Source organism: Squalius cephalus, assembly GCF_949319135.1.
Source record: "Squalius cephalus genome assembly, chromosome: 25".
NCBI lineage: Eukaryota > Metazoa > Chordata > Actinopteri > Cypriniformes > Leuciscidae > Squalius > Squalius cephalus.
The window spans coordinates 21,897,792-21,908,944 of record NC_137146.1 but is presented as its reverse complement, the minus strand read 5'-3'; the positions used below and the strand labels follow the sequence as shown (position 1 = coordinate 21,908,944).

Genomic DNA, 11,153 nt, shown 5'->3' with positions numbered 1-11,153 from the left:
AATTTTTTTTTGTTAGTGTTTTTAATGCTTGAGCTGTATGCTGCTTATTTTGCACATTACTTTTAAACAATGAGAAATTTGCTATGTTAAAATTTAAATACAAGAAGGACTATTTAATAGAAGTTGAATTTGATTTGTTTCAGATGAATGCTAAAAACCATGGCCAACAATTATGAATGGTAAAAAAAACATGATCATCAATTAAAGTATTTTTCCACTATATTTTTGTATTATGCCAGTAACTGTATTCTCAGCTGTCTGTCACTTAACAAGCTTTAAAATAATAGTTTGTCTAATGACAAAATAGTCATTATTTACATCAGGGTTGCTCAATCCTGTTCCTACCAGTATTTTAAACCTGTATGTCATTATCAAGCATTCCTGAAGATTATGGCTGAAATCATACACTTCCCAGCTATATAGTAGGTGATAAACAGTGTGTGACAAAATAAATATGTCCCAGTACTCATAAAATAGTAGATAAAAAGTACCAGAAGACCAACTACTACCGGGGAGATTCTGAAGTGTGCATACAATGGACACTTTACTATCCCATGAGGCCATGGGAGAAGATTTATGATTGGCAGTGAAGCGCCAACTGACCCTGGTATATCACAATGACAACACGGTGAATGTAGTACGCCCGGATTACATTCATACTATATAGAACATATACAAACTTTTTTAGCGGTTGTGAAATTATTAATAATTAAAAATAAGTACGTAGACCAGGTGTGTTTAATCAGATTTGAAGCTGATTTTGCAGGAAGGTAGATCTCCAGGAACAGGATTGGGCACCCCCTGATTTAAATAATTTTCAAATCTGTATGTGAAATAGAGAATGATGTTTGAGAACTGCAGGGGAAGGAAAGATTTGTTTGTTTGTCATGGTTACTGTGAACCATTGTTGTATGAAACGGACACATAAAGATTATTCAAACATTTCGTATTTCTTAATACTTTTGTATTCCACAGAAAGACAAAAAAAAATAAAAATAAAAAATCCAGATTTTAGGTTTAAGGAGCGGTCAAATTAGTGAAATTTCAGACACTAATTCAGTCTAATTTCAGTCACTTTCAAATCAGGCATAACATGTAAATCAACGCTGCAAAGTCATGTGACCAACTTGAACCCGTTGCGAAATCTGCATGTGGAAAACGTTTGCCTTCACGAAAAATTCCAGATCACGTTAATTCCTATTGAAATGAGATGAAGATTGTGATGGAGCGAACAAGGGTTGATTGTTTGATAGGAACATTGTTCATATATTGTTTAGTGCAAAAAACAATGTCACTTTAGTCGACTTAGTCACTTTAGTAAGAACTGAAATTTAAGCACTTAACTTTTAACATTAAAATTCGTCTGCTGTTAATATTGTACAAATACTGAGCTGTCTTAATGATGAATTATATATTTATAAATATATTCAAAGCAAAAGTCATGGAATAGGAGTACGTTTACACGATAACAATGTTTTTCCTTTGCGGTTTTGAAAAGTTTTGCATACAGACGATGACGTTTTCAAAACGATGCCCGTTCACATGGATCCCCAACAACGATTAAAAACGCTGTATTATGCATGTCAGGCCAGTAGTTGGCGATGTCACTTTGTAAAGAAACACTACACACCTCTAGACTGAACACGTAATGACATCATCGTTTTCACAAATTTGTGTTTTTGTAATTTATACAGAAACGATAACGTTTTCAAAAGCTTGCACTTTAAAACTCGTAAATGTTTTCAGGCCCCCAAAACTCTGTTGTCGTGCAAATTGAATGACCAATCCCCTTTTTTAGTTGAAAATAGTGTTGTGTAAACGACCCCTAAGAAAAACAGATTTACATTGTATCCTATCCAGGCACAATGTGATATGTTTCCAGACATAAGCAATTTGTAAGTAATTAACTTACAAATGATAAAAATAAAAAAAATGACCAGGTATTAACATCTTTTTTTGGACATGGTACTACAATTTTTGGTTTATATAAATATGGTAATCATTTAGTATCATGCTGTGTGTCAAAGTACCATAGTATTAGCAACAGACAGCATCACTGAATTATGGTAAAACTGCAATACTTTGTCTTGTAACGGACTTGATTTAATAAGCGTTCTTGGTTTATAGCCTTCCACAGACAAGCATTTTGTTTTTATTCATATCACTTGTTAACAAATAAGTATACTAGCATTAACTTCTCAATTATTGATTGACTGAATAAAGCTTATGAATATGAAGAATCAACTGGCATTTTAGCATGCGTTTATCTGTGTTCATTCATTTATAGGATTCAGTACACGTTTTAAACTAACGATCTCTGGCTTCTTGCTATCATATTACTGTTCTTGTTCACATCCGGACACATCTCATTCGTTTCCATCTTCTGAAATATTAAAAAACATTTCTATCATCTCCTCTTTAGTGTCTTCCATGTAGTCAAATGGCTGCTCTGCCAAGATGTTCAGCACCTCTGATGGTGGATGGAGCGGCTCTATGTTAAAATCCAAGGGTAACGGGACAGAGAACTTCTTGCAGATGTTGTGCAGGACGCAGCAGGCTTTGATGGTGCATGCCACCGACTCGGGCGACTTAATGGGGCCGATGTCACGCAGGCACTGGAAACGGCTTTTCAAACTGCCAAAGACCTGTTGCGCACGGCCATGTAGCTGAGCGTGTGCTTGGTTGAATCGCAGGGCTGCGTTGCTTTTGATGCGAAAGGCCTCGACAGGGGTCAACACGTGCCCACAACCTAAAAGACTTCTGCTACCTTTGGGGAACAAAGACAAAAAGACAGAGGGGAGATGGAGAAACTGTATTTGAGTTTTAAATCATTTTATTAGTTACTTGTAGAGACTGTGGAAAGACAACACATTATCACATTGTAGTAAATTAAGGTTTTTCATTTGTTCAGAAATATTGGTCGCACTTTATTTTACAGTCCTGTTCCCCATTTACATACTATGTACTTGTTATAGTTATTGCAATAACTGGGTAATAACTAGGTACTAACTCTGAACCTACCCCTAAACCTAACCTTAACCCATGTAGTCATGTTATATTAACCAGTACTTTCTTAGGTAAGTACGCTGTAATTATATGCAAGTACACATACTGTAAAATAAAGTGCAACCGAAACATTTGACAGTTGAATTTAGGGCTGTTTCATGTTTAAAAAAAACAAACAAAAAAAAACATTTTAAATCGCATATCACAATTTTAACCAGAGAAGTCATAATTAGATTTCCCCCCCAAATTGTGCAGCGCTAGTTTAATTCCATTGGCCCAAAAGAATTAAACGGTTAGTTGAACCAAAACTGAAAATTCTGTGAGTAATTACTCACCCTCATGTTGTTCCAACCCTGTAAGACTTTCGTTCATCTTCGGAACACAAATTAAGATATTTTTGATGAAATCTGAGAGCTGTCTCACTTCTTCATTGGCTGCTAGGTAATTGCATCTGCCGGCCCAGAAAAGTTAGTAAAGACATTGTTAAAATAGTCCAAGTGACTACAGTGGCTCAACCTTAAGTTTACCAAGCGACGAGAATTCTTTTTGTGCACAAAACCCCCCAAAAATAACGACTTTATTCAACTATTCATTTTCTTCCGTGTGGGCCTCTGGCGTGAGTTCACGAGAGCGCCACGACGCATGCGCGAGAACTGAGAAGATGAACGAAAGTCTTATGGGGTTGGAACAACATGAGGTTGAGTAACAATTTTCATTTTTGGGTGAACCCTTTAAGTATTCCAGGAAGCCATTACAAAGCCTTGTTAAAACAGCTTTTTTTTTATGTAAAAAATTAAACAAAGATAAATCATATCAGAACTTTTGCACCTTCAATGTAAAAAAATTATAACCTATGCAGTGATACATTTCATAAAAATAACCAAGTTGCATAAGTATGCACACCCTTTAAAATTTGGTATGTGGTTGTGTTCAGAATTAACTAATCATGCTGATGTGAACATAACATAACTAATAACATACATCATTGTTTTCACCTGAAGTGACTCGAATTAACTCAAAATAAATCTCTGCTGTTTTTGTAAGATTTTTCTGATTCTTCTATGGTTGTATGCTGCCATAAGAGCCATCGGCCACAAAGAGCTCATGAAGCATCAACGTAATCTCATTGTTGAAAGATATCGCTCAGGTGAGGGCAACAAAAAATAATAATTCCTAGGCATTTCATTTACCATGGAATCACAGCAAAGACAGTCATCAACAAATGGAGAAAGTATGGCACAACAGTGACATTATTAGAAGACAATAAACTTGTCAGGGAAGCTGTCAAAAGACGCACTAAAGCAACATTAAAAGAGTTGCTCTTTCGAACAAGTACTGGTTGCTTCCCTACATGTGACCCGACATATCCCGTATTCTCCATCTCTCTGGGCTATGGGTCATGGTGGCAAGACAAATGCCCTTTCTGACTAAAAAAACAACAACAAAAACAAAGCCTCCAAGCCCAGCTAATCTTTGCAAAAACATATCCAGTCTCCCAAAACCATGTGGAAAAATGTGTTAAGGTCTGACGAGACCAAGTTTGAACTTTTTGGACAAAATTGTAGGCTAAAAGGTATGTTTAGTGCAAAAATAACGCAGAACATCAGCGAAAGAACACCATCCCCATGGAGAAGCATAGTGGTGGCAGCACGTTGAGGGAATCATGAATAGCTCAGCGTATGAGTTAAATTTAAAACAGAATTAAAATATTTTTGAAAAGTGTCTTTTGCTCACAGAGGCTGTGTTTATTTGACTAAAATCCAGAAAAAACATTAGTATGAATTTGAAATATTATTACAAATTAAAATAACCTTTCTATATTCATACATTTTAAAATGCTATTTATTTCTGTGATGGTAAAGCTAAATTTTCAGTAGCCATTACTCAAGTCTTCAGTGTTACATGATCTGTCAGAAATCCCTCTAACATGCTGATTTTCAGCTCAATAATTTTCTTTTTTCTTTTTCTCACAGTTAAAAACGGTTGTGCTGCTTAGTATTTATGTAGCAACTGTAATACTTTTTTTTTTTTTTTTTCAGGACACTTTCATGATAGAAAGTTCAAAAGAACAACATGTATCTGAAAAAGAAATAGTTTGTAACATTACAGTGCTGGGTAGTAACTGCTTACAATCAGCTTAATCAGATTCCAATTATTCCAGAATTAATCAGATTCCAAAAATGAAGCACTTGTAATTACATTATATTGCATTTTAAAAAAAAATTGTAATCAGACTACAGTTACTTTTTTATTGATTACATGTAATGATTACATTGACTATCTAATCAGCTCCAAACTAACACATTAATAATTAGCCTATTTGTAGCCTATTAATTAGTCATTTAACTGCACTTTACTGTCTTTGGAAAGCTTTTGTCTTTCTAACACATTAAAATGTACAAATTCATGTGATTTCAACTTTTTTTGTAAGACCTTTTCTTTGACCTAATAGATATGAAATTTAAATTAATAAGTTAAGTCAATAATAATAATAATAATAAAGTTAAGTTATTGAGTTCTCTGATGTCGGTTAATGACCACATCACTTGAAGGTAAACAAATATTTCATCTTTATTGGTAAGTGTTTTATTTTGGTTTGTTTATATTTTTTAATTATTTATTTGAATTTTACATTTTTATGATTTAATCAACAGAACATTTTCATTAAACTCATGAACCCCCTGCAGTGCCATCACAAACTCCAGTCTGGTAAACCTTGACTTAATGTAATATTTTAATACACTTCATGTTGTTGAGAACAAAGACTGTAATTTTATAAATTTGTTATATGTCCCTTTCTCTTTGTATTTTTATATCAATATCTTAAAAGATTGTCCTATTGAAATCAATGTGATAAATGAGTTAGGTCAAAAGTAATCTAAAAGATTATATTAACTATGTGTATAACTAAAAAATTGTTGTCATGTAATTTGGAATCAGACAGTAACCGACTACAATTTATATAAGTAATCAAGCCAGCACTGATTATAAATTATGGTAACACTTCAGTTTAGGGTCCAATTCTCACTATTAACTAGTAGCTTATTAGCAGGCATATTACTATGATATTGGCTGTTTATTAGTACGTATAAAGCATATTAATGCCTTATTCTGGATGACCATATTCTACATCCCTTAATCTTTCCCAATACCTAAACTTAACAACTACCTTACTATTAGTAAGCAGTAATTAGGAGTGTATTAAGGCCAAATTAATAGTTATTTAATAGTGAGAATTGGACAAAGTGTGACCTAAATTATATTTAAAGGTTCTCAACTGTTCTTACCAACAACCCACGTATGACCGTGTTGAAAAATGCTGAACTGTCTGCCAATGTCCGAGTTTTCCCAAACAGTCTGCTCAGGAGTTCCTCCAGGACAGCACTGCTCCAGACTCAAGAGATTCCCATCCACGTCGAACACGACCTGCATCATGACTGAATGATAACCCACAGTGTTTATATACATGTGCTCCTCCCCGGCCGGAGGGCTCACCTTCACATGCAGATACCCCAGCACTCCCACCACATGCGGGATGCCGCTCACGTTCTTAAAGGCTTGTGCGGTTCCCATGCGGTCATTATAACTGTTCGGGAAGGTGATGAAATCGGGGCTCAGGTCGGATAAGAGTTTGGTTATGCGGTTCACCGCCTCGCCCGCTGCTGTCTGATCTATTTCCAGGCGTTCTGTGATTTTCCTGGGCAAAGACCCGTGTGCGAAGTAGGCAAGCGCGGCCAGAATGTTGGCTTCTGCGGGGGTCGGGCTGTGGCCGGGCGCAAACACGTCTTTCTTTAAACGGGCCTGGATGAAATCGACGATGAATCGCAGACACTGCCGATTGAGATGTAAACATTGAGACAGAAAGCGATCATCCAGTCTGTCCAGGACAGTCACAGTGTGTGTCTCGGGCGCAGCAGAGATGGGCTCACTGATGCTGGGTTGTTTGTCTTGTTTTGTGTTGCTGATGCTGGATGATGTTGTGTTGTTACACACGCCGTGTGTGAATAAGTCATCCTGAACAGCAAACCACAGCGCTCCAGCTAAAGACATTATTCCGCAGAAGAAAAATAATAACCCGAAAGAATATTATATTTGTGTGCACTGCACTACAACACAACTATTGAACTGGACGATAAACCATCTGTTTTATCATACACGAATCTTCAGATAAGTTAGTCCATGGAAAATCCAGTATAACTGAGTGGAATAACAAACAGGCATTGCTTAGCACAGCTCCGTTGCACAATGTCAATATGCATCTGACCACCCGCCAATGTAATTTAAAATCCTACATTATAGTTGTAAAACACACGCGAAAACAATGAACTCAAAACATGCTTTGAATCATTTGTGTTTTAACATCCGGGTCATGTGAAAAAAATTCCTTTCATAATAAAAGTCTTACCTGTAAAGTAAGCGAAATCGTAATGAAGAAAATACAGCACAATGAATAAATAAAGACATTAAGACATTTCGTGAATTAATTAATTGAAGCTTTATTTTGATTATAGTAAATCCTACACATGATTTACTTCACCAACGCATTTATGGAATTAATTTCCCCTCAAAAATATTGCGGGCACGGATCAAAACTTAAGATAACAATCGTGAAACAAAAAAATTCAAAACACATGTAAAAATATATATTTCATAAACAGAAAAAAAAATGCAGTTATCATCAGAATAGTACGTGGTCACGGATAAAATAGGCTAAATAAATAAGCGTGAATCAAAACTTAAAGGGGCATTTTAAAAAACAAGAAGCGAATCAAAACTTAAAACACATTAAAAATGACATTGCACAAAACATTAATGCAAAATAATTTGAATCACTCACCAAATTATGTTGCTTTTACTAGCCTACTCTGTATTTTGAGATCTCTTTCATTTTCTGCTCATATTTTATTTTATTTGTACGCTTTTGCTGTTGTTCTCTTCATTCCTCTTTCCACGTTCTGCACTTGTTTTTAAAAATGTTGCGGTTGGAGATTCATGTAAATTAGGTCGGTCTTAAAGGGCCTTCTGAAATCAAATTAAGTTGTTTAGCTTTTAATATGTTTTAGCCTACACCGTGTCCTAACTTCACGCGACGCACGATAAAAGGTATATTTTCCATGTTAATCATAGTTTTTGTCCTAACCAGCCATGACAGCGACACGAGACGATTCTATTTTAGAAACGGTTTCTATTTTTCGGCGACGTCGCGGCTGAAACAACAAACACAAAGTGTGGGAATGATAATCTCAGGTACTGTTATGTGCTTTATTTAATGTTAAAAGCATGCAATGTGATTTTGAATATCATTTAGTGCTCCCAGCTTTGTAGCTGCAAAAGCAACAATGGATAATTAAGCCACCTCATGGAATTTAACAAATGGAAACAAGAAATTTAACAAATGGAAACAAAATGTAACAAATGGAAACAAGAACGTTCAAACTGTGAACAAACAAGTAGGCCTATGTTATTTGACAAAGATTGTATTCGTAAATCAGTAACCTATGTATTTTTAATAATGTTAAATAAATGGTGTAATATTTGTGAATTTGATTATGTAGCTTACTTATCCATTTTCTTGTGATTGCGGCCAAGATTACTCTCTGGTGCTGTGCACTTGCCGTGAGACTCCGCCCACACGCTGTTCTGATTGGCTGTGGGTTTTGATTGATTTTGACCAAGGGGGTAATCTTTCAGCCAAAACTGAAGCTTCTCCAGGGGCCGCCATTGATTAGCAGACCATCACCTGCTGTTAGCATTCCATTGACTCCCATTCATTTTGGCGTCACTTTGACAGCGAATAACTTTACATCTGAGGCGTTTAAAGACTCCATTGTGTCCATTATTTATTTCTAAAGAAACACGAAAATGTATAAAAGGCTCCATTACCTTGTATCTTACGTTATGGCCCCATAGAAGTAGTTTTTGTAAAAATAGGCTAACGATTGCGTCTTAACCACGCGATCGCAATCGGGTGGACGTGGAGGCAAAATGACAAAATAATTAATCAGAATACTTAGCAAAAGTTGCTTCTGCTCCTAGCTCATGGACACCTCCTACTCACGCTCTCTGTCTCTGCAAGTTTCGGAAGAGAATGATTCCGATTTCTCTTGGCACAGCTACTAGAAGACAGACGGGTTGCTCACGTCACATCTATGTCGTCAAGCTCAGTTTGAGTCTGCGCAGTACGGTCAGCCATCAGGAAGTGAGTGCTTCTAATTGACTTCACTTTTCTCCTTTGAATCCAATGGGGCCGCTGTGTCCATTTCTTTTACTGTCTATGATTTTGATGCATCTCGCAGTCGTGTCGCGTCTAGTGTGGACCGTAGACTGTAAAAAAATATGGACGTAGTGTCCGTGACGTCACCCGTAGGTTTCTGAAGACCGTTTTTGAAGCCTAAAGTGGGCGTAGCCGACCGTCGCCATCTTGGCAGCACATCACTCCCGAATTTATTTATTTTTACAGTCAGACAATTAGCTGAGGTAACGTGACGGCTAACTGACAGCAGACAAACGGCTAATGATGACTAATGACCACAGCAGCAGGAATCCACCTGTCACTCAAAAGTGCACACCCTTAATTATGCAGAAATTTAAGGCTTAATATAATTTAAACGGATGAGTTATAAAAAAAATTCACCCCCCTCACAGTTGTCATGAAGGGCAAAATTACCTAATTAAAATTAGAGAGAGAGAGAGAGAAAGAAGTGATTATTCCTAGTAGCCTAGTAACCTGATGGTATTTATTTCAGGTAAGTGTTTAATGAAAACACTTACCAATATCAATGCGACGGGTGGGCCTGCATGTTTTCACAAAGCTCTGTGATATCCGGTGCAATTGAAGACAGTTTAATGCACAAATCCTTCTCAACAGCATGCAGTCTTTGGCGATATTTTGTCTTCACTGCCGTGAGAGCTGAGAAACCTGACTCGCATAGGTAGGTTGTGGCGAAGGAGATCAAAACCTTCAGCGCTCGCTTTGCCAGGGATGGGTATAGGTACGCTACCATTGCCTCGGTCCAAAAATCCACTGCGCTCCATCCGATGACAGGTCAATCAGCTGTTCCTGCTCCTGAAGTGACAGCTGTGGCACAGGAAGCGAAACTTCAAATGGGTTGCGCATCCACAACTTGGATGTATCCATAGGTGGGAAATATCTCCGTAGCTGCTCGGCGAGTTGGTTGAGGTGTTCAATTATTCGACGTTTTACATGTTCATCCATGACAACGTTGTTTGCATCCAAGAACGCATGCAATGTCGGGAAACACTGGAGCATATTCCCACTCACACAGCCTGCCCAGAACCATAGCTTCTATCTTGTCTTGTGTGTTAAACAAGGTAATACTGACTCCCTGCAGACCCAAATTCAGTTCATTCAGAGCAGAAAATACGTCAGCCAGATAGGCGAGCCATGCAGGCTGGAGGACAAATGAAAGGGATTATCTTCAAAAAATTGCTGAAGTTCATGTCGCAATTCAAAAAGCTTTGTCAACACTTTTCCTTGCGACAACCAATGCACCTCAGTGTGCAACAACAGTGCCTTTTGTTCGCTGCCCATTTTATTGCATAACAGTGGACGAGCTTTAATGAAGTTCACCATTTTCACAGCATCATTGAGGACTGCAAGTAAATCGCCAGGCATGTTTTTTGCTGCAAGGGCCTCCCTGTGAACACTGCAATGTAACCAGAGAATGGTTGGACAGACTTTCCTGATGTGGGCTACAAGCCCTGTGTGCTTTCCTGTCATGGCCTTGGCACCGTCTGTGCATATTCCCACACAGTGTGTCCAGTCAGTTCCATTGGACCTCATAAATGCATCAATTAAATCAAAGATTTCTTAGGAAGGGGTAGCAAGGGGCTTACAGAACAAAAAATCTTCATGCACCGTGGCTTCAAAAAGGTAATGGATGTACACCAATAAATTGGCCAGATTTGCTACATCGGTGGACTCATCTACTTGGAGAGAATAAAATTCGCTCTCTTTCACGCAAATGACTAATGTAGTCAGGATGTGCTCGGACATTGTATCGATGCGAACGGGACACAGTGTTGTCGGACACTGGGATCATGTCCAACCTTTTTTCTTCTCTCTCTCCAATCATACATGTAACCATGTCTTTGGCAATTGGTAAGCACACGTCTTCAACTAGAGA

The 11,153-nt window shown here is 37.4% G+C and overlaps 1 protein-coding gene across 1 annotated transcript; it reads right to left on the bottom strand.

Annotated features, from left to right (window-relative positions):
• Positions 1-1,733: 1,733 nt before the first annotated feature.
• LOC307153919 (putative nuclease HARBI1) lies at positions 1,734-7,380 on the bottom strand. The gene is made up of 2 exons (XM_079863714.1): positions 6,294-7,380; positions 1,734-2,767 (listed from the first exon to the last, which is right to left on the bottom strand). Exons 1-2 carry the CDS (start codon positions 7,054-7,056, stop codon positions 2,367-2,369), a joined length of 1,164 nt encoding a protein of 387 aa, XP_079719840.1. The 5' UTR covers positions 7,057-7,380; the 3' UTR covers positions 1,734-2,366.
• Positions 7,381-11,153: the final 3,773 nt, after the last annotated feature.